Source organism: Squalius cephalus, assembly GCF_949319135.1.
Source record: "Squalius cephalus genome assembly, chromosome: 4".
Classification (NCBI taxonomy): Eukaryota; Metazoa; Chordata; class Actinopteri; order Cypriniformes; family Leuciscidae; genus Squalius; species Squalius cephalus.
This window is the reverse complement of record NC_137125.1, coordinates 52,269,013-52,294,386: the sequence shown is the minus strand read 5'-3', so window position 1 is coordinate 52,294,386 and position 25,374 is coordinate 52,269,013. Positions and strand designations below refer to the sequence as shown.

Below are 25,374 nucleotides of genomic sequence, written 5' to 3'. Positions count from 1 at the left end.
TGAAATTGAGATTTACACATCATATGAAAGCTGAATAAATAAGCTTTCCATTTATGTATGGTTTGTTAGGATTTGACTATATTTGGTCGAGATACAACTATTTGATAATCTGGAATCTGAGGGTGCAAAAAAATCTAAACATTGAGAAAATCTCCTTTAAAGTTGTGCATTTATGTTCACGATTATGGTGCATTCACTCACAAAAATAAATGTTTTATATATTTACAGTAGGAAATTTACAAAATATCTTCATGGATCATGATCTTTACTTGATATCCTAATGATTTTTGACATAAAAGAAAAATCGATAATTTTGACCCATACAATGGCTATTGCCACAGATACACCCGTGCGACTTGTGACTGGTTTTGTGATCCAGAGTCACATATTATCAGATTGAAATCTTCACAAATTCTTAAGGAGAAATGTCCCATCACTTTGTTGTCTAGAAGATAGCCTAATGAAAATAGTCATGGTTTGGTTAAATGGCTCAAATGATCACTACAGTGAATGGGAACTTTTGAGGCCTTCAGAATCATCAGGAAGTTGTTGCTCATCCGACAGTTTATCAGGAAACAGAATAGACAAGCATGGGCAGTAACATCAACACAGATGCTGGACGCTTCTTGCAGGAGGAAGCGGAGCCGACATCGAGTTGTTTAAGGATTAACGAACAGATGCTTTTCCGGCTGTGCAATGAAAACATGCCGTTGTTCATGATAGAAATATGTTTTGATAAGAACGGCTTCAGTTGCTCTCATTGGCTGAGCTGGAGAATGGGATACTACTAGTAGTGCAGTATGTGCATTGTATATTATAGCTTTCATATGTTCTGTTTACATTAAATAGCCAGATGACCTACAGCAATTGCCTTAAAATATGGGGCACATTTATACAATCAGTGTTGTTTTAGTATTATTACATGCTATTATAGTATTTATTAATATTTTGAAATGGCTTTTGGTTTTATATTTTCAGTTTAGTGTTTTGAAATCTTAAGACTTTTTATATATATATATATATATATATATATATATATATATATATATATATATATATATATATATATTAGGGCTGTCAAACGATTAATCACGATTAATCGCATCCAAAATAAAAGTTTGTGTTTACATAATATATGTGTGTGTATGGAGTATAATTATTTTCTATATATAAATACACACACATGCATATATATTTAAGAAAAATGTGTTATTTATATATAAAATATTTATATATAATATAAATTATATATAATATAAATATATATACACAGTATATACATGCAAATATTTCTTAAATATATACATGCATGTGTGTGTATTTATATATAGAAAATAATTATACATCGTACACACACATATATTATGTAAAAACAAACTTTTATTTTGGATGCGATTAATTGCGATTAATCGTTTGACAGCCCTAATATATATATATATATATATATATATATATATATATATATATATATATATATATATATATATATATATATATATATATATATGTATGTGTATGTGTATGTATATATGTATATATATATATATATATATATATATATATATATATATATATATATATATATTCTATTTAGCTTTAACTTAATTAACTAAAATAATTATTTCAGTTTTAGTGCTTTTATTACTTCAACTTATTTATTCCGTTAGCTGCCTGGTTGTTGTTGTTATTTATTTATTTATTTATTTATTCGTTCAAAGTGAAAGAGGCTTTTTTTTGGATTGATTCTGTGTTTTATATCCTTAATCCCAGTAATACTGAAACAGCTTTGATACTGTCATAAGTGGTCAAACATCATAAATCCTTGAGCTTTTCAATCCGCTCTAACTGTTATTAAATTATATTTGTACAGAGCTAAAATATTGCAACAGATTAGCTAGGCTGGTGTATCGTTAATTCAGACAGACGGACATGATTAGACTAGTTAGTTAAATGCCAAATATGTTCTTTTTGATTATGCAAGCTAATGAACAGCAGTCCTCACGATCTGAGGTGTCATTCGTGCTCATGATCAGGGCATTAACATGAACACGTTCTGTAGGTTTAATTCCATTACACCCATCCAGTGCAGCTCTGAAATCTTTATTAATCAAACGATAATTTACATGACCTCAAACCGGCTTCATTTGCCAATTACTGTCACAAGTGTGTTTGTCGTACTGTGATTGACAGATGTGCCGACCAATTAGAATCCCAGAGCTATAATCTGTGCTAATCCACATTGTCGTGTGTGTGTGTGTGTGTGTGTGTGTGTGTGTGTGTGTGTGTGTGTGTGTGTGTGTGTGTTCTGCTTAGTGTCTGTTAAGTTTGATTTTGTTGCCAGTGTCTTATGCGTCATTGTGTTTGTCATTTTTAACTAATGCTGCTTTTCTTTTTTCCCCTGTTTGTCTTTTTTTGTCCTTTTTTCCCATGCCGTCTGTCTGTCTGCTGCCAACGTGTCACAACGCACAAAATCTCACCAACACCAAAACCAACACTGCCTGGCGGACCCTTGATGTGTGTGTGTGTGTGTGTGTGTGTGTGTGTGTGTGTGTGTGTGTGTGTGTCTGTGTGTTCAGCATCATGCAGAGAGCAGAGAGAACCCTGTCACCACAGGTAAGAAGCTGACATTCACCTGTGTGTCGTGTGTGTGTGTGTGTGTGTGTGTGTGTGTGTGTGTGTGTGTGTGTGGGGTGGGTGGGTGGGTGGGTGTGTGTGTGTGGGTTTCAGGTAAACCCTACATTATGGGGATAAAATGTCCCCACAATATCTTAAATCCTCATGGGGACATTTTTGGGTCCTCATGAGTAAAACAGCTTATAAATCATGCAAAACTATGTTTATTGAAAATGTGTGTGTGTTATATGTTCTTACATGGCTGTTTGGTTAATTGGCTCATTAGTAATTAGTTTCACAGTTTCAGTGATGATGGTAAAATATTCAGATTTCATCTCAAACAAGCATCTCTAATGAATGATTAGCATAAAAATGATTGAGCATTGTCGGTTCAGCTTCTCTTTTACTTTTTTAAATCACATTAAGTTGTGTGTGTGTGTGTGTGTGTGTGTGTGTGTGTGTGTGTGTGTGCTATGTACGCATTCACTAGAAGCTTGTGTTAGTTCCCCTTACACATTTTGCACTGCGTCATTAGATCATTCTTATGCAGATTTTGATGTGCATTTAATTTTCTCATCTGAAGACGTGCACAAACACAATCATTACTGATTTACGGCAATCTTGTTGCAGTGAGAAAATTAATAATAGTATTACAGATAAGAGTTTCAGGACAATACCATGTAATAATTTTGCCTGTTTTTATTCTGTGCGTTGGCCACTAGAGGGAGCGCTGTACAACAAAATCTGCATCTCGGAGTCAGACAGACAGAACAAAAATATGGCTTTTTGGTGAATGCAACTCAAAGCTATTTAATTTCTTTTGTCATTTGAAATCAAAAGAATCACAATTTTTAAATCCAATTAAGGCAAGATGCCTTAAGAATAGGGTAAAAAAAAATTCACAATACTTCCAATACCAATTAAGTTTCAAACATTTTTGTACTAGTTTTCTGAAATGCAAATGCAGCATTATCTAATTAAATATGCACTCATTTGCATACATTTCCAGAACAGAAAGCTAAACATTTATTTATTTATTAACATTTAGTAACATTTACTAAACAGGATTTATTTTATTGATATATTAGAGTTTAAAGTTTATCTATTTCTATCACTCCATACATCTGAAAATATTGTCAAAAGACAGAAAAAAAATCACCCTGTTTTTAGGAATAAAATCAGGCAAATGATATATGTTCCGACCCCTCACAATTATCCTAATTTATAGACCAGCAAAATGATTTTTTCTGCGAACTCCATGAACTGCTAACGTTAGCTTGTGCTCCATCGTCACAACTAATCTTGTTTGGTGACTTTAACATCCACATCGACACTCCCTGTTCTAATAGTACTAAATGAAATACTGTTTTGGACTGCTTTACTCTGTAATTACAATGTTATGGTTTCTGTGTGTATTCGACTGTTTGCATTATGCGATATGCAACTGCAATCGCTCATGTCTTGGACTTGGCAAATGTCTACTGTCCATCTAACTGATTATGTTTGAAGTGACTGTCTGTTCCTTACTGTTATTGTGAAGCGTCCTTGAGCTTGGGGAAAGGCGCTATACAAATTAAACACATTATTATTATTATTATTATTTTAAATGAAATCTTCAGACATCTATGGAAGCTTGTTTCCGCCATAAAATAAAACATTTTAAAAGATAATTGCGACTTTTTATCTCACAATTGCGAATTTACATCTCGCAATTCTGACTTTATTTCTCAGAATTGCGAGATATAAAGTCAGAATTGCGTGAAATAAAGTCGCAATTGCGTGTTATGAAGTCAAAATTGCGTGTTATAAAGTCAAAATTGTGAGATATAAAGTCAGAATTGCGTGTTATAAAGTCAGAATTCTGACTTTTTTTCTCACAATTGCGACTTTATATCACGCAATTCTGACTTTATAACACATAATTGCAAGTTTATATCTCGCAATTCTGACATCTTTTCTCACAATTGTGAGATATAAAGTCCAATTCTAAGGGAAAAAAAGACGGACTTTTTTGTAATTTTTTTTTTTTTACCTCAGAATAGTTTATATCTCACAATTCTGACTTTATAACACGCAATTGCGACTTTATTTCTCAGAATTGCGACTTTATATCGTGCAATTCTGACTTTATATCTCACAATTGCGACTTTATTTCTCAGAATTCTGACTTCATATCTCGCAATTCTGAGAAAAAAAGTCACAATTCTGACTTGATATATCGCAATTGTGAGAAAAAAAAGTCAGAATTGTGAGATAAAAAGTCGCAATTATTATTTATTTATTTATTATTCAGTGGCGGAAACAAGCTTCCATAGACATCAAATAGATAGTGTATTACACAAATGTTAACACTCAATAAACACTCAAATGTTAATTTAAATTTTTTTGGGTAACACTTTACAATAAGGTTCATTAGTTAACTACCTTAGTTAACATGAACTAAGAATGAACAATACTTCTACAGCATTTATTATTCTTAGTTAATATTAATTTTAAGATTTACTAATACATTATTAAAATCAAAGGTTGTATTTGTTAACATTAGCTAATGCACTGTGAACTAACATGAACAAGCAATAAACAGCTGTATTTTTAGTAACTAACGTTAACAAAGCTCAACTAATACAGTAACAAATGTATCGATCATTGTTAGTTCATGTACATTAACTAATGTTAACTAATGAAGCTTATTGTAAAGTGTTACCATTTTTTTCATTGTGTCTTTCCAGTAGACTGAAAAAAGAAACGTAATGAAAAGCCAAATAGCCCAAAATCTCAAAATTGACCAGTGCATGAAAACAAAATGGGTTGCCCTTTATTTTAATGTGTCATTGTTACAGTGTAATTATATATTTAAGTACTGAGTAATATTAAGCAACTACATGCACTTACTATACTAGGGTTAGGGTAGGATTAGGATTTGGTTGAGGGTTAGTTGCATGTAATTATGCATAATTTACTGTTATTACTATGGTAAGTACATGTAACATTTGTAACAAGGACACTGTAAAATAAAGTGTTATCAAAAAATGTTTTTGCCTGTAGAGTATTGCCTTCAAACCAGATTTTACCAGATCAATCCTATAAGATTGTGTGTAGTGTGAAAAACAGCCACTGATTCGGCGTTCAGTTGTTTTATAAATGCATCTTCTGTCCCTGTTATTTTTCCACAGCTGCCTTAGTGCCCGGTGATGATGCGGCGCTTCTGACCCCGGGAAGGATGAGTCAGCGTGGGAAGGAGGCGGGGCTTCACACGCCCAGTAAAGACCTGCTCACAAGCCCCTCCCTCAGCCCGGGCGTCAGCTACACCCACGGTAAGAGAACACACACCACCACGGCTGCGGACACACGGATTTCCCCCAGAAGTCTCTAGGGGCTGAAGGCTCTGTGGTCAGTCTGGCCGAGACGTTTTAAAGGTCTCATCTGCATGAGAGTGGAAATCTGATCCCAGACCAGTTCAGTTTACAGGTTACATTTCAAAGTGGTTTGAGAGGTACAAAAAAAAAAATCTAATCACTTTATTGTCATTACACCATGAACACATGAAGTGTACAGGTGGTGCAATCTCCACTGCATGATGGTATGGATAACAAGTAAAGGTTATATGCACAATAGACACACGTACAGTGGCAAACAGTGTATACAATACAATATTACACTATACACAGGGGCCGGTTTCACAAAGATAGACTTTGACTATGGCTTAGATATAGTAGATAGTCAGACTTCAGATAGACATCTAAATCAGACCGTTGCACAAAGCACTTAAGACTCTGACTATCTTAAGTAGGACTACACTGCAATGCATTCTGGGTAAATTAAGACACTTTTCAAAACAAAAAACATGGCGGATCGAGTATCATTCAACCGCTCAGTGCAGTTTACCCCAGCGGAAAATATGTGTTTGTTGGAGGAGTATAAAGTTACAAGGACGTTTTACATGGGAAATTTAGCGGAGAATGTAGTAACAAGAAGAAATGTTTAAATTATGAGCCATTTTCCCTTTTAGTAGTTGCATTAGACTTGCATTAGACTACTAGTCGATGAGCAAATTTTAGACTTGTCTAACACTATAGACCGGTCTAAAATAGCTTTGTGAAACCGGCCCAGAGCACAAGGACATTTAGTTAATCGTTACAGTACATATATTCATTGCAAAGAGGTTATTACATTGTTCTAAAAGGTTTTGAAAACAACAGTAGATCATGTATAATGGGACCAAAAGCAAAGTCAATTCTGATTTCAGTCTTGACTTTAACACTTTGTTGACTTTACCCGAGCAGTTTTCCCCTGTCTAGTGTTGGTTTTCGCCACTAGAGGCTGCTGAAGTGTCATGAAACCAGACCAGAACACACATGTGCAGCCTTTTATTGTTTAGTTTCTAATTAACACAGCTCCTCAAATCATGTAAATCAAATCAAGCAATCAAGGAATGGTAAAATTGCAATTTGAAAAATGTCACAGAAATGTTCTGTAGTGAATCTTTCTGGTTACACTTTGCACTATTTTATTGGCTAGATATCACTCTTTGAGCAATTCCTTCATTGACAGCAGTTTGAAATGAGCAAAGCAATATATATGTCATAGTATCCTTTCAATTGTCATGGGGATTAGTAAAACCAAAATTATTATATAAAATATTAATTGTTGAATAATAATAGCCATTACAAACTTTGTATTTAATATATATTATTAAATAAGTTGTAAGTAGTATTTTGGATACCTTATATCTGTAATTTGAGTTTAAAAAAGCAACAACAAAAAATATTTTTTTAGTGCAAGCAAGCCATTATATTGGAATCCTGTTTTCTTCTGTTAGTCTTTTAAAGGGGTGTTTGATTATGATTTCACTTTTCTAACTTTAGTTAGTGTGTAATGTTGCTGTTTGAGCATAAACAACATCTGCAAAGTGACAACGCTCAAAGTTCAAAGCAAAGGGAGATATTTGCTTTAAAAGAAATTGTTTTTTAAGGACTACAACAAACGGCTGGTAGAGACTACACCACATTCGTCCCGGGTTAGTGATATCACTAACCCTAAAATTTACATAAACCCCGCCCCTGAACATGATTTATAGATTATCATGACAGAATATGCTAATCAATGACTCGAAGATAACTACACATAAACTACATAAATTCATCAACTAAACATTCAGAAATGTTCTGTTGCTTCTACATGTTGTCACTTCTTCTTGAGTCTCTCCATCATTGTCTGACTCCGGATTGAACATAAAAGGCTAAAAGTTTTTTAAATTTTCAGTGCATGTCTGTGTGAGGTAAAAGCTCCGCCCCCTGTGCTGGGAGCAGCAGCTCATTTGCATTTAAAGGGACAGACACAAAAATGGTGCGTTTTTGCTCACGTTCATGCACTCTTTCTATTTGCTCTTCTCTTCTAGGGCTTTGTTAATGTTCCCATACTAAAAGTTGCCACAGTCATTGCATACTTTGCATGTGCTGCACTTTATTTCTACCATTTTGTTTTATTAGTATATTTTAATTTATCTATTTATCCTTTTTTAGGGTTTGAGAGATAAAAAAGATTTTGTTTGATAAGTGCGATCTCTGATTGTAGTCCTTGAAAACCAAAAAAGTAGTGCAAAAGATGCTAGACCTTGACAGTCCTGTGGGGTCAAAGTTCACGCTCACTGTGATGGTATGTGGAGTGTCCATGTGATCGCCATAATCCCTGTGTCATTTACAGCCACACACACACACACACACACACACTCCAGTCTCACATCTGTACACCGCAGTTATTAATGTTTTCAGAGGATTTGGCTTTTATAATGATGATTTTAATCTGATTAAATGCACCGCGTTCCTGTTTGTAGAGCTTGTTGTGTGTTCCCTGATGCAAGCGTTGCGTTTGGAGCGTCATATGTGTGGCGTGACAGTTGTTTTTCATGGTTCCGGAAGGCTTGACGTTGACACACACACACCATCACATCTGCACAAAACCTTTCAGTGCCTTCGAAACCCTCTCGCATCATGTCAGGTCTCCATAGCAACAGTAATTGCACCTCGCCATTCTTTGAAAGCCCATTCAACCTCTCCTGTATATTCTCGGATGAATCACGGGAGTTTGGATGTGTTCTGATGATTACAGATGTATAATAGAAAGTTTCATTGTGAGTTCATCTTGCAGATGTGGGCCACGTTTCACTCAATTATTCAGTGCCGCTCTCAGCAGCAACCCGACACGAGACGCAGCTTTCTCCCGGTGAGAACGCACCCGGAATAGCATCAGCACGCCAACTGAGATGCGCACAAATCCTCTTTACTGGCCTTCTTGCTCTGTTTGAGACAAGAGCATGTGTGCTTGGCCTGGATTTATTGGATTACAGCCCGTCAGTAAATGAGGTTAATATGCACACACAGAACGCAACTCAGCCAATCAGAAGTTGCTTTTCCTAGATGTTCCGTCACTGTGGCCAATCAGACGCAGGGTAATTTGCATATGGGAGGTCAGGTGTGAGCATGCTTTTCACATTTCGTCTACTGTCTGGGAATATTATGGCAGTTCTGTGGAACAATGAATGTTTGATCGTCAATGGAGAGGGTTGGACGTAAAACTTTTTTGTATGAATGACTTGTATATTAATCTTCCTGCACACAAGGCAAGTACTTAACTAGTGCAAGTACTCCGATGCTTAGTTAGAGTATGCTTGCTTAGTATAATTATTTCATGTTGTTTGTTTGTATAGTTATAGCCTCCTTTGCCTGCAATGGTACCTGGTGAGAACAGAATTCAAGTTTCAGTAAATCTACTCATTAAAATGTCATAAAGTGATTTTGTGGTGGAGTATTTCACCTTGGAGATGACAGATGAGATTGGTTTCTTGAGGATACTAGTTGTCTGGGTGGTTTGTTTAGTAGAATTAAATGTTGTCTGACTCATAACGCTTATTTGTTAGGCTGGTAATCCAGGCTCATAGCCGGATTGCATAAGGCTTCCAGTGGCTTCCAATGCAGAAGACTTTAGCACCATTAGTGCATTGACCAGGTCTCAAACACATGCTGTCGGAAAGCATCATATTTGTTGCTTTTGCTTATTTTATCACTCATGTGGAGTCGTATATTTGAGCTATATTCAACCAGCGTCATGAGGTGCATCCTGGGATGCTTTTTAATTAACACTAAAGTTAAAATATGCTGGGCACTTGTTGGCTGGTATTTTAGTTTTTTTAATTTACTATTTAATAAAAATCTCTATTTTTTTTTTTAGGGATGCACAAAAAATCTACTCTAGTGGTTGTCGGCTGATTTTAGTGTTTTTCAATTTATCACTATCGGTCAATATTGCATATATCAGCTGATATTAGATGACTGTTTGTTTTTTCCCCCTATTTATACATTTAGATTACTTTGCTGTCATCTAAGGATCGCGTAAACTATAGTCAACCACTCGTTACAGCCACAAGCACAGTTATATGGTTCTCTGAATCGTCTTTGTGAATAGTACAGTGGTCTGAATCATTAACCGCTCGGCTGCTGCTGACACTAATACGCTAGTTCAGTTTAACCTGCTGAGTTACTCATTTAGTTGAGTGGGAAAGAGTTCAAACCGTAACAGTTTTTTTTGCGGAGATCAGTTTCGCATGAGGAATTCCCGCACCTGCTCAGGTTACTACAAAAACTCTCTCACACACTGACTGTTGCAGATAACACACTACTGAGAAAATGAATTGAACTCAATGAACGTAGCACAAAATAAGATACAAAGGGTTTAAGAATTAAAGGAACAGACTGCACTTGAGTACAAATCAGGTGGCTTTTTATGGAAAAGATTAACATGGTGTTGACCTCGGGTGTTTTTCCACATAGTTTACTATATGTGTGTGTGGGTCAGATGGTCTGACTTCCCCCTCCACCGTGGATAAACAGATCCTCGTCCCCAGAGGAATTCCTCCAGATCTATGACTGCCGTCATCAGCGCACAGCTTACGGCTCAGAGCTAAAGTGGGCATGTTTTCACCAATCTTTGGCTAAAGGAACATCGCCTGCCATGTTTGATTGTGCTCGCTAGCTTTACGGATTACCAGCAGAGATACCTGCTGAAGTTAGCCGTTGACTCGCCTGCCATATCACGTAATTCAGAGACGCAATCAGCCCGTAAAGACTCTCCTGATGGGCACAAAACCAAAAAGCTAGAGTGTAGTAAATAATTAAACAGCCAAATTCCTGAATCCAATGTATGGATGGATGGATGGATGGATGGATGGATGGATCTGTAGATATATAGACAGATGGATGGATCGATAGATCTGTAGATACATGGATGGATAGATCTGATACATAGACAAATAGATGGATAGATAGACAGATGGATAGATAGATCTGTAGATACATGGATGGAAAGATGGATAGACAGATTGATAGATAGATCTGATACATATACAAATAGATGGATAGATAGACAGATGGATAGATAGATCTGTAGAGACATGGATGGATTAATGGAGGGATAGACAGATTGATTGATAGATCTGATAGATAAACAGATAGATGGATGGATAGACTGATTGATTGATTGATAGATCTGTAAATACATGGATGGATGGATTTACAGAGAGATAGATCTGATACATAGACAGATAGATGGATAGATAGACAGATGAATAGATAGATCTGTAGATACATGGATGGATTAATGGATGGATAGATTGATTGATAGATCTGTAGATACATGGATGGATGGATAGATAGATAGATCTGTAGATACATGGATGGATGGATAGACAGATTGATAGATCGATGGATAGATAGATAGACAGGTCGGTAAATAGACTGGTTGGTCAGTAGAGAGAGAGAGAGAGAGAGTTAAATGCCACTCAAATGAAGCATAACTTCCATTCAGCACAAGATAATGAGCAATAGGCTTTGAATTATACATCCACCAGAGCATCTTAATTAGTTATGTTAATCAGGGCATCATTCACAGCCATCCTGCTGTCTCATCCGTTTGGTGCTCCTGGTTCTTTTTGGTGAGACTGTTGCCTAGCAACTTCAGAGTGACATCAGCAAAGCAAGACTCCGGGAGGAATGCTCTGATTGGTTAAGATGCCCAGTGTGAATTATGATTGGAAAGAAAAAAAGTGTTTAAAAGCCTCTTGAACTGCTTTATCCTTTACTCTGATTCATCTGGAGCTCTTCTCCAGTTCACTGACCAGAAACACTGTACGCTGTGCTGAGCTTTAGAGCTTCACAGTCTGAGACCAACTCAAACTCCTGTTCTCTACAGTTTCTAAACTGACTTGAAGAAAATCACTTCCACCCCTTTGGATCCGAGTAGGGCTGCACGATATTGAAGAAAAATGCGATAACTTATTAAATAATGCGATATTCGATATGCGATACGATAATGCTTAAAGTGTGTCAAATAAACTTAAATTATCTTATTTAACTATACAACCTACATACATGTTTCACATTCTTTTTGTGGCAAGAAAACATCCCTACAACTTCTGAAAGTGAACATCAGTGTTTTACTGTCGCATAAGAAGTGTTATTTTAACATCAGTGTAAACCACGGGGTTTAGGGGTTCAGGAAAGCCTACATTAGGATTATTTAATTTCTGTTGTTAAAAAAAAAACAATGTAAAAATAAAACACTGCTTAGTTTTCACTCTATGAATTAAATATATACTGATTCTTATTAAAGCTACTAAAGTTATTTAGACAAGAGCATTGAGTGATTTTCTCTTTGTCTTTTGTTCATGACCCCAGTTATTGCAAGCCGTTGCGATATGCATATCATGATATATACTGTACATTTGCGACATTTCGATAATTTCGATATATTGTGCAGCCCTAGATCTGAGTGTGACTAGGATTGTTTAGCACAGCTCGTTAGTGCTGTTATTGTCATAGTTAGGTTCAGGGATTCAAACTAATTCCCCGTACTTAGGCATCTTTGACTGGCTTATGTAGATTTTATGCATATGTATATTTAATTAGTGGTGCTTGCTCATGTAGAGCTTAGGTTTAGTGATTTGAAAAGCACGAGCTTTAAGTATTAAATTTCACCATGTAATGTTTCTTATTGTCCGTTACTTGAAGTCAGTGATGCTTGATTAGAAAAGTTAGCATTGTAACCTAAGTGTGAGACTATGGTAAGTTTGATTTGACTCTGTAACATTGTTTTAGTACAGTATAAACCTGCTTTAGTACCGTATAAGAGCTTTGAGTTTTATGAAAGGCTCGTGAAAGATGGATGTATATGCGGCTGTATCTTCACGAATGAGATTTGACAGTTCTTAGTGTGATTGATTCTGTTTTCACCAGCACTGAGAAGGAGAAGGAGGCGTGAATGTGTTTTAGATATTCAGCTACAGCATCCTTCATTAAACATTCTCTTAATACAGGATCTCTGAAAGAGAGACAAGAAAAGAGAAAATCCGATCTGAGTCACAGTCACAAAAATATAGAAACATGCAATGATTCAGTCATTGAGTGAATCTGACAAAGGCTTATTAATATGTTTTAAGAGCAAGTCATATTTCAAATTATATTTTGCATACATGTATATACTGTATGTGCTTTTGCATTTCACATTATTTTCATGACATTTAGCTTAAGCACAATTTTCATTTCCATAATGCGTTCAAATCTCTTTCTTAATACTATAATGGGAAATATATTATGTAAATGGAAAATGTATTTATGAGAGTTTTATAGTATTGTCATCTAATTTATGCTGATTTAAATAAAATATCACTGTGTAATTGAGAATACTGAGAATGGAAAAAAGATTAATTTTTCCGAAAGAATGCAGGAAAAGATCGGTGTTTTTCCTTTGCTATATATGTGTGTGTGTGTGTGTGTGTGTGTGTGTGTATGGAATACAACAATTTTTTTTTGTCCTTATGCAAAATATATAAAATAAAAACTATCCATCCCTTCATCCATCCATCCATCCCTGTATCCATCCATCCCTGTATCCATCCATCCATCCCTATATCTATCCATTCATCCCTGTATCCATCCATCCATCCATCCCTATATCTATCCATCCATCCCTTTATCCATCTATCCATCCCTGTATCCATCCCTTTATCCATCCATCCATCCCTTTATCCATCATCCATTCATCCCTATATCCCTTTATCCATCCATCCATCCCTTTATCCATCATCCATCCATCCCTATATCTATCCATCATCCCTGTATCATCCCTATATCTATCCATCCATCCCTGTATCCATCCATCCATCCCTTTATCCATCCATCCATCCCTTTATCAATCCATCCACCACTGTATCCATCCATCCATCCCTTTATCCATCCATCCCTGTATCCATCCCTATATCTATCCATCCATCCCTGTATCCATCCCTATATCTATCTATCCATCCATCCCTGTATCCATCCATCCATCCCTTTATCCATCCATCCATCCCTGTATCCATCCATCCAACCATCCATCCCTTTATCCATCGATCCATCCCTATATCTATCCATCCATGCCTTTATCCATCCATCCATCCTTTATCCATCCATCCATCCCTTTATCCATCCACCCATCCCTATATCTATCCATCCCTTTATCCATCCATCCATCCCTGTATCCATCCATCCAACCATCCATCCCTTTATCCATCGATCCATCCCTATATCTATCCATCCATCCCTTTATCCATCCATCCATCCTTTATCCATCCATCCATCCCTTTATCCATCCATCCATCCATCCATCCCTATATCTATCCATCCCTTTATCCATCCATCCATCCCTGTTTTTGTCAGATTTACCACATACATCATGCTGTCAGATCAGAATGAAACTGAAAAGAATAAGAAAGAGGTACAGATCTAGTGACGAAACGGCTCTAAGCTTCTTCTTTTTTTCTCCACTGATTGTCAGTGCCGTCCAAGAATCTGAGACGGGGCTCTTTCTCTCTCTCTCTCTCACACACAGACGCTCTAGAGCGAGAGAGGGAGAGGGAGAGGGAGGGCGGGCTGCAGTGAGTAACACTGAGAGAGAGAGCCTGTGTGTTTTCAGAGCGCAGTTGGTCAGCTGTAGTACTAGCAGCAGTGGAGTATGTCTGAGCGTGTGTACGTGTGTTTGTGGTGACTGCCGAATTACCACAGCAGCCCCTCAGCCTCGTCCTCCTCAGGGTGAGGCCGTCCTACGCCCGCCCTCATGATGAAGCAAGAAGGGATTCTGGGCCGCCGCCGGTTCTCCACCTGTGGAGGAACCATCTCAGGCCGCCCGCCCCATCCAGATGGACGCAAACTCATTCGCAACGCCTCGTTTGGGGGGTACAACGAGCTTTCTGTCTGCTTGCCAGGTGGGTCTCATCAACATCCTGGTGTGAATCAGGAAACTTTTACATGTTTTATTTCTCTGGCAGGCAGTTTCGATCACGTTCCTCTGCATTAGTGCCAGGATTGGTTACAGTGTGAACCATGAGTGTAGCCAAAGTCTATTAAGTTTTATAGTTTCGGCAACTTGCTGTCGACTGAATGTGTGCGTTTGACTCTTGACTGCCCTCCAAATTAAAGTGCATCTATTAACTGACAACACGTTAGCATCTGTTACTCATTGCATCACTATCCTTCAAGTGTGTGACGCACCATGTCTCTTTCAGCCTTCAATAACACCTCCTGCTACATTTTTCAGTAGTCAATACTATACATCGATTTGGGTTCCATTGAACGTCTTTACTCTTATTTTAATTATTTATCCTAACTATGAACTCAACAATATGCCAAACAAATATTTCACTGGTTTTGTTTGATATTTTGTGGAGTAAATAAGGATAAATTATTATTTACTCATTTAAAGAATAATAAAGTGGAGCCTAAATTGAATTTATATATTTTTGTTAATTAATTGTACTGATTTAAGTCTCACGATTAAGTAATATACTTAGTAATGGTTCTGTTTATTTCCAGTTTCAGTGAAGAACTTGTCCGACCGATTCAACCAGTCTGAATTAGACTCGCTGATAAATTTGAGACTTGTCTTTATTCATATTATTTTACTGCTGAATTCTGTCTACATTCACTGAAGATTAATGTCCAAGAACTACATCGTTCAGTTTCAGTGCTTTTTTTTTCTTTATTATTAAAATAAGCCAAGCTGGTTCTGAATAAGAGCCAGTTCTCAGTTGGCATTAGGGTTGGAATAGCATAAATAAGGACTGTTTTTTTCCTTTGTCATCTACTCAAGGTCAGTAAATCGAGCTGTTCTGCAGAACGCAGTAGTTTCAGCTCTCATAGTGAATTTGACTCGTGTCAGTGCGGCCTCCGCTCCATTTATCCATCATGATTATGACTTTAAGTAGAGAGGGATGCATTAAAAGCTCTTATTTACGCGCACTGGCCGCTCGCTGTGCTCTGGATGCTGGCAGATGCTAGTCTTCATTTAGCATGCTTCAGAGATGGTGTTTTTATTTTAATACTCACATTTGTACGCTTACCCGGCATTTCCATTATTGTTATCCTTTTTTTAGCGTTTTAATGGAGTCCATTGAGCAGAGATTAGCTAATGGACCCAGAGTGTATTGCATTTGCACAAATCTTGTCTGCATGTCACGTTCACCTGTGTGAAAATAGCAGAGTTCGCTTAAAGGGTAATGGCTTTGATTTAATACTGAATCACTCAAATCCGGATTGATGGATCATTATAGTGGATAAAGATGCAGAGCTCAGCAGTGGCTGCCCACTTTTTTTCACGAGTATTTTTTGTATATTAATTTTCTCCATAAGCATAACTAAACTGGCCGGCTCAGAAATGAATCGCATTTCTTTCAAAGTAAAATGTATTTGCAGAATGAATGAACTTCTCATCCCATAAGGATTTATGATCAAACAGTGACATTTTTTGGGGGGTTTTACTGTGTTAATAAAATCTGCACACAAAAAATATATAATTTATGTATTTGAATTGCATGTAAAATTGCACAGTTTAAGCTAACAAGCTAATAAACCTACAGTGAAAAGTGTCCTTGGTGATCAGCTGACAAGGAAAGTTGTTTATGAGGTGGAGCAAGTGATTATATCTTGATGAAAGGTTACTTTTCTTTTCTTTTTAAATTCGAATAACATTTTGATGTCAAGTTTACTATCAGTAACCTAGCCTACATAACCCTTGAACTCATTACAAACACAATTTTAACGAAGGTGAAATCAGTTGAAAACATGAGAGCGCTTGGTTTGTCTTTAAAGGTTTTTGCTTTATCACCTAAAATCATTTTGAATAGTATTTTTACTTCCGGAACAAGTTGAGCTTCATTATCCCACAGATCAATGTTTCACCCCTCCGCTCCGAACGAGAGGATCATCTGCACTTTACTGTATGAGGTGGCAGATTAGCACAGATGTGTGATTATTAATAGATGGCGTGCACAAAAACACAGGTGCGTTTCCCCGTCTTGGCACCTGTGTGCTGACCGGATGACTCGCAGTAACACTCCATTTGTCATTATGCTGTGTAGTTGTTGTTGCGTTATGCTTTATTAAAATGATGTACGGCACGTTGCTCGTATTAAGTGTTATACGGAATAGTTTGTCTCTGTTTCTAGACGATGCTCTCTGCCCTTCAGACGGACTGAGCCTCCGTTCGGCCGGTCGGGGTGGAATTACACCCGCCGCTGCTGGTTTGCCGTAGTCAAGGACGCCGCAGGAGTGTGGAAATATCAGACACGTCTCTGTCTCACAGCAGAGAGACACACAAATACACAAGTAGACCATTAATGCACAATGCTTATTAGGGTCATAAATGCCCTTTTACATCAAAGTCTTGATTTTGTTTGTGGGAAAATAAGTTTTCAGGCTTGCATGTTAAAAAACACCGTATTTTTTACACATTTGACATTGTTGCAGACATAGATAAATATATATGTAGAAACCACATTTGACCGCTATAGACACGTTGATGATTCAAGATGCCACAACATCGCACAGCCTTTGGTTGTAAAAACCGCCAAGATTTAAAGCGGCCAATAGAAACAGCCGCTAATGAGGCATCTGTGTGTGTATACAGTACTGTGCAAAAGTCTTAGGCATGTTAATATCCCCACCCCAAAAATGTCCCCAAAAATGGTTTTAAGTCAGTTATTTATATCTTTTGTCATAGTTTACATTTCCAAACATTCTTTTTGCCATTAATTGTAATAATCCAGTGAGATTTGTGTATGCACAAGGAGTCTGACAGCAGCCGGTCTGATCTGATCTCACCATCATCGAGTCCGTCTGTGATTACATGAAGAAACAGAAGAAACTGAGACAGACTAAATCCAGAAGAACTGCGGGAACGTCTCCGAGACGCTTGAAGAAACCTTCCTGCAAAGCTACAGTACTGGGAAAAGCACTGGCACTTGTGTTAAAATGCTGTAAAGTGAGAATGCTTTCAAAAATAAAATCACAAATTGAATTTATTTATGATTTAACTTCTATTAACTAATTCAAATCAATATATGGTGTAACGACCCTTTGCGTTTAAAACGGCTTTTGTCCAGGTACACTTGCGCATAGTTTTTCAGGGAGCTTTGCAGGAAGGTTTCTTCAAGCGTCTCGGAGACGTTCCCGCAGTTCTTCTGGATTTAGTCTGTCTCAGTTTCTTCTGTTTCTTCATGTAATCACAGACGGACTCGATGATGGTGAGATCAGATCAGACCGGCTGTTGTCAGACTCCTTGTGCATACACAAATCTCACTGGATTATTACAATTAATGGCAAAAAGAATGTTTGGAAATGTAAACTGATATTTCCTACTGACACACTACAGCAAAAGATATAAATAACTGATTTAAAACCATTTTTGGGGACATTTTTGGGGTGGGGATATTAACATGCCTAAGACTTTTGCACAGTACTGTATATCTATGGTTGCAGCTCCTCTCTTCCCAGTCTGTCAGTAACGCTCTGTTTAGTTCCTGTCTTTATGAAGCCCCTCCTTCCGGAAAGCGCAATGTGCTCTGATTGGTCGGCTGGAGCAGTGTGTTGTGATTGGTCAAGCGCTTTGAGCGTATTTTGGAAATGTCACGCCAGTTTCAACACACTACTAACTAACTAACTACCAGGCCCCGCCCCTTTATTCTCCGAATGCCTTAGGCGGGAATTATTTAAATGAGGAATATTGTGACGTGTTCGTTCCCGGAAGAAAACTCAAATTCAGGCTTCATGTTGGGGTTAATTTTGTGTACATTACTCAAATAAAAGCGTTGTTTAGCTGACAGCACTGACTGTTTTCACTGCAGTGTTGTGCAGTTTTTTTTCCTGTACTCTCTGCATGTCTGACTGTAGGCACGCGTGTTGAATGTTTAATAAGGAGGTGAGCCTGCAGTGCTGTCTGACAAGAATCTATCAGTGGTTTTTTGTCCACGGAAATATTTAGTTTTAAATGTATTTTCTATGTATATCCACATTATCCAGTCAAAGCTAGCTCCCTCCCTCCCTCTCTCTCTCTCTCTCTCTCTCTCTCTGGCTCAGGTCTGGCTAATGATCAGAGCTGTCTGTGAGCTCCTGCTTTATGTGTGTATTATTACTCCCACAGCGTCATGGCTTATTAAACAAAGACACACACAGATGTCGTCTCTCCCTCCTTGTGGAGTGAGCTGTCATCTTCCTCAGTGGTAAATGTCTGTGTTATCCCAGACATTATTTACAGATGAACTCGACTCACTCTGGGAATGTTAAAATGCGTTCTGCAATCCCAGTTTAATTTGCAGAGAAAACTGTAAAACATAAAAGATTAATGTAAGACATATACAGGTTGGTGTGTGTGTTTGTATTAGGGATGTTCTCAAAGCCTTTATTCGAATTCGAAAAGGCACAATACATCTATCACATGTAGATAGTAAGAAGAGATGACTGACATGATGATCGGAGGATCTTGTGCGCATTCGATGAAGTAAATGGCTCTCTTTATGAATGGGCCATTGAATCACTGGCTCACCCGATTGATTCGCTCAAAACGCGGATTCACTCAGAAACAGCGCTGTGTGTCACTCAGAGACGCACAACAGTTCTGCTCTGGCTTATTGGTAATATTTTCATTGGCAAAATCGAGCAAGAACAGACAATATTGTGTCTAAATAACATAATATTAACTGTTTATTGAACTGTTGCATGAAATCAATATCACATTTGCACTCATGCTTTTCATGACATAAACTAACTAGACTTAACTAGCCTATATCATATATAAATAAACGACTAAAACTCATACAGGGGCTTTTTTGCCCTGATATCTTGAATATTTATGTCCATTTTAACTGCATTCTATCTATATATATATATATTAGGGCTGTCAAACGATTAATCGCGATTAATCGCATCCAAAATAAAAGTTTGTTTTTACATAATATATGTGTGTGTATGGTGTATAATTATTTTCTATATATAAATATACACACATGCATGTATATATTTAAGAAATATTTGCATGTATATACTGTGTATATATATTTATATTATATATAATTTATATTATATATAAATATTTTATATATAAATAACACATTTTTCTTAAATATATATGCATGTGTGTGTATTTATATATAGAAAATAATTATACTCCATACACACACATATATTATGTAAACACAAACTTTTATTTTGGATGCGATTAATCGCGATTAATCGTTTGACAGCCCTAATATATATATATATATATATATATATATATATATATATATATATATATATATATATATATATATATATATATATATACACACATTCTAATATATATACGTCATAATATTGAGCTGTCAATGTTTTTGTTATCACAAAATATTACAATAATCATTCAATATAATTAGACTACAACAAAACTTTTGAATGTTTTAGGAATATCTTTATTGCTTTCTTTTTTATTAAATATTGATAATGCAAGTTGTTGGGGGGTTGTTTGTGTCAAAGGAGAAATAAAACGGTTTGCATGTGTGTTATAACAGCACTTATAAATAATCTGTTTGGTTGTTGAAAACAATTTTGTTTGCTCTCTTAGACTCCCATTCTAAGTGCATTTTCTGCATTTAAATGCAATGTACATTTTATCTAAACTGATAGCACACATGAATTTTAAGGCCACTAATGCTTATTGTTGATGTTTTTAAGGACAGACTTGAGGTTATAGACTAGATATCAGAGAGAGAGAGAGAGAGTGTGTTTGAGTATGAGTGTCTGTATGCATCACATGTTGTATTCAATACTTAATTTCCCAGCTGTCCCATCAGCATATTGAGCACAAGAGGAACTATTACATCTGATCTGAGAACTGCTCTTGTCTTTAGACCTCCATTATTCACAATGTTACTTCTGCCCACTTTTATCAATAGGATAGCAGTGAGAAGATGGCATGGGAACAGGATCAGGAAAGTGACGTCAGTTCCAGTCAGATTGTGAAGTAAATCTGAGCCTGTTAAATGAAAAGCGTGGTTAATGCAGATTTATGCGACAGCAGAATAGGTAACTAATATGCTAACAGACGAGTTATGCTGATGCTCTCTTGAGGACAAGTGGGTTTTTCTGCGTATGATTAACATGTTTAAGAGCTCTTGGAGTGCAGTGTTTTCTGAGATGAACACAATGCTTGGCCCGGCAATCGACAATAGAGACAAAAGACCCGTTTAACCTGATCGATGGGTCGTCATTTACATCTATCGCGGTTCAGTTAGTCCGAAAACATCAAGGAGTGCATCTTTGCTCCCTGTTCATTTGGATACAGATGCTGGAGCTGCTTGAAAATTGTCCAGTTCTGTTAGTAAAATGCATCTTATTAAAGCATCTTATGTGACTCTCATAGCATGAAAGAGTGTCTGCTGTTGTGCCTTTGTGATTAAACTGGGTTGAAATATCTTTCATATCATATTGAAATATCATATTTTTTAAATATGAAGTTTTCAACAGTTGTTGCTTTGAGATAATCTAAATAATAAAGTTGATCAAATTAACTATTTAGCAGATACACTAAAAAAGGGGCCAATTTTCTCTCAGAAATTGCTAACATTTCACAAATAAATGTCAAGTGGCATGTTGAATTGACTGTAATGGTATTCTCTTGTAAAACACACTCCAATTTTGTTTTATTTACAACTTTGAAAAGTTTTGTTTTTATGTTATATCAATGTTTTAGTGTGTATATATACGCATTTAAAATGTTGTAGTCTTTGTCTTCAGGGGAAAAGTTGTCATCCTCAGAAATCATTTGGCCACACTCCAATTCAAATAACTTATTAATAGTTAGTTAGGCAGTTAAGTGTAGGCATTGGAGAGGATTAAGGGATGTAGAGTATGATCATGCAGAATAAGGCATTAATATGTGCTTTATAAGTACTAATAAACAGCTAATAAGCAACTAGTTCATGTGAGAATTGGACCCTAAACCAAAGTGTTACCACTTTTTTTTTTAAGTGCTCGCTTGTCTGAGATTGTCTTTAAATAATAATTAAATAGCTCAATGTGTCCTACCCAGTCTTACTGTCAATAGAAAATGTCAGCATTGGACTGAAAACTGTTTATTAAGCTTTTCTATAAGGTCTTCAATCATAACTTGAATTAACTTGCCAACTTTGTTTTATTACACTCCCAGCCAGCAGTCAAGACAATGATTCTGTCAAGTAGAGATGTTATTTAAATTGACAGTTGTGCTATTAATTCCTAAGAAACTAACTAGTCTTGACAGAGTGACATTGACAGATCGTCCTCGGCCTTATCTAATGAAACTCTTTTAGTTTTTTGCTTATGATGAAATGTTATTCTTTTTTCAAGGCCTTAGATATAGGACACGTCCACCAACATCAAAACATACCAGTGTTGTTATCGTTAACTACAACTAAAATCATTAAAAAAAAACAACATTTTTGATATATATATTTATATATGATTTATTTTGCGACATAATATTTATACATTAAACATGATGATTCCTGCTGCACCTTTTATTTTCAGGTGATGTTTAAGAGCCGTTTGTGTCGTTCAGAGATCAGATGAAGTAGCATGTGTGCAGTCTGTCAGAGCAAATGTGTGTGTTCAGGTAATTCCCTACATTGTGGGGACAAAATGGATGGTAATACCAGAAATCTTTAATCTTATGGGGACATTTTTTGGTCCCCATGAGGAAAACAGCTTATAAATCATACTAAAATGTTTTTGAAAATGTAAAAATGCAGAAAGTTTTCTGTAATGGGGTTTAGTGGTACATTTAGGGTTATAAATATCATTATGTCTATGCAAAGACCCCATAAAACATGTGTGTGTGTGTGTGTGTGTGTTCCTCCAGCTGTTGTGAATCTCTGACTCACGGCATTCGGGGGTGTTGATACAGCCGTCACTGAGATATTTTCCCAGGGTCGTGGGACTGAAATAATCTCATATTTTGCTCTAATGGAAAGATGTAGCCTCTAAGTGCAGGTCTGGGATCAGATTTTATACCTTGGTGAACATTTAACATTGACCAATGCAGGTTTTTCGAACAGAAATGTCTCTTTTTACAAAAGTATGAACTGCACTTGTTGTTTATTAGCAACACGTAACCTATCTCAAGTTAATCATTAGACTTAAGGTCGTATCAAGAATAGTGAAATATCACTGGTGTTGCTACCATGTGAATCCTACATGCATATTTGTTTGTATATAGACATATAATTGTAAGTTATTATTATATAAAACTTTTTTTTTTATTGTATAACATGACTTGTGATATATTTGGTGATACATTTTACACAGGTTAAGGAAAGAAAGGGGAAAAAAACAAGAACAAACACAAAACACAGTGCAAAGAGGTTCCAAAGCCTTTCAGTATTTTATATTTTTATTTGATATATATTTTTAAATGCCCAGTAATCTAAATGGTTAAATATCAGCCTAGCTGGTCGAGTCGAATTACAATGTCTTGCTTTTTTGCAGGTTTTGAACGTGGCAAAGAAGAAATCCTGCCTCTGAAAGAAGACTCCTCACACTCCATATCCAAGAGCAAGGTAAACTCACACTCAGACAGGCTCTTATTTATTCTCCCTTCCCATGATCCTCTGAGAGCTGGAATCGGATCAATGTGGGTCGGCTGGTCCTCTTGCAATCTTCAGCCCTTGTTTATTAATTATACATAGTGAAGAGCATCTCAGAGGTGACAGGACTGCAGGGGGTGTGTGTGTGCATTGATTAGCAGCGCATCAGAAATATCCCTCGAGAAGATGCTGTTAACATCCAACACTCGGTAATATGATCAAATTGCTTCAGAGCCATGCAGGTTTTCGTAAGGTTTTGTAGACGTAGGCGTGCCGCCACATCCAGACGGACCGTTAATACAAACACTCGCAATCCCTAATAAATCCCAAGTCACAGATCCCGTCAAACACGAGAGCCGGATTGCAGAAGAGCGTGAGAGCGACGTGAGGAATTAGCTGATATCTTTCAAACCCTTTCAAAGGCATATTTAACCACTGTTCACGTAAAGATATTATTTCTCCTAATCGGCTTCGAAAGGCTTCGGTATGAAATTAAAAGACAGATCTTTACCCGAAACCAGGGTCCGAAATGAAGTTTTGACCCACCTGGCAGGTGATCTGAGTAAATGTTCAGACTTGAAGTGCTTCTTACTATTCATGAAACTGTATTTTGCATTATTTCTTTTAAAAAATACACGCTGTTTTTCCTTTGTATTTTTCCAAGAAACATTAAACATTGATAGTATATTATATTAATTATATTATATGTGTGTAGCAGTGTTATTTTAGTATCATTGAGATACTGTTATAATTTTTGTATATTTTTATAGTGCTGCACCCATGCGATGTTACTCTTAAATGACAACGATTCACCTTATGAAGTTAACTTGATGCTTCAAATAAAGATTGTATCAATTACATCTTTACACCAGTAGGTGGCGACAAGCGACTGTTAAAAAAACTGTCATTAAATCATTCATTTAATAGATTCATTCAGTCTTTATGAGTGAGTCATTGAATCATTCGTTCAAACTTTTTTCTTTTCTTTTTTACAAAAAAAATTTATAAAATGAATTTGATATTTTTTTTAAATAGACTGCAGCAATAAACATTTTGTCAGAATCCCTAGTAATTTACATGTTATTTTGTTTAGTGGTCTATTCAGAATCGTGGGAGAATCGTGATCTCTATTTTAAACGAAAAAAAAAATATTTTAAAAGTTTTTTTAAAAATTAGAAGTTTTTTTTTTTTTTATGTCCATATAGTTTTTGTGTTTTAGTTTATTTATAGTTATTTTAATACTTCAATTTTTAAAAAAACAACAACTTTATTTCAGCTAGTTGCCCAAGTAACATTTCGCTTGGTTTTATTTAATGTAATGATTATTTAATTTCTAGTAATGAATGTTTTTTTATGGTTTTGGTTTCAGTTAATACTTATATGTGTGCATGTATAATGAATTATGACATTTATTTAGGTCAAGCTAAAGTGCAGCTCAAACTATCATGATTTACAGCATGCTGTGCTAATTACTAAAGTCTGTGTTGGTTTCACAGTCGGAAACCAAGCTCTATAATGGCTCAGACAAGGACGTATCTGCGTCTGGAAACAAACTCACAAAAAAGGAGTCTCTCAAGGTACAGCCACACTCATTAATGGCACCCAGAGTTTCACTGTGTTTTTCTTGCATTTTGTTTGAGTACTGATGACCAGTAATTGTGACTGTGATGCTTGTTCAGGTGCAAAAGAAGAACTACAGGGAAGAGAAGAAACGCGCCACTAAAGAACTGCTCAGCACCATCACTGATCCGTCTGTCATCGTCATGGCCGACTGGCTCAAGGTGTGTCATTAAAATGTGTTT

General features: G+C 36.4%; 1 protein-coding gene across 14 annotated transcripts in view; it reads left to right on the top strand.

The window, feature by feature from the left end:
- The window catches only part of osbpl8 (oxysterol binding protein-like 8), a 79,889-nt gene that overhangs the window by 38,692 nt on the left and 15,823 nt on the right, over positions 1–25,374 (top strand). For 5 of the 14 annotated variants that reach the window (XM_079870016.1, XM_079870010.1, XM_079870019.1 and 2 more), the window contains 5 exons: positions 2,577–2,613; positions 5,787–5,927; positions 23,475–23,545; positions 25,069–25,149; positions 25,252–25,353. In XM_079870016.1, the coding sequence (XP_079726142.1) occupies positions 2,577–2,613; positions 5,787–5,927; positions 23,475–23,545; positions 25,069–25,149; positions 25,252–25,353 (432 nt within the window). Of the gene's footprint in view, positions 1–2,576; positions 2,614–5,786; positions 5,928–9,074; positions 9,233–14,532; positions 14,906–23,474; positions 23,546–25,068; positions 25,150–25,251; positions 25,354–25,374 lie in introns of those variants that run through there. The other 9 variants (XM_079870014.1, XM_079870018.1, XM_079870013.1 and 6 more) reach the window with 7 other exon arrangements.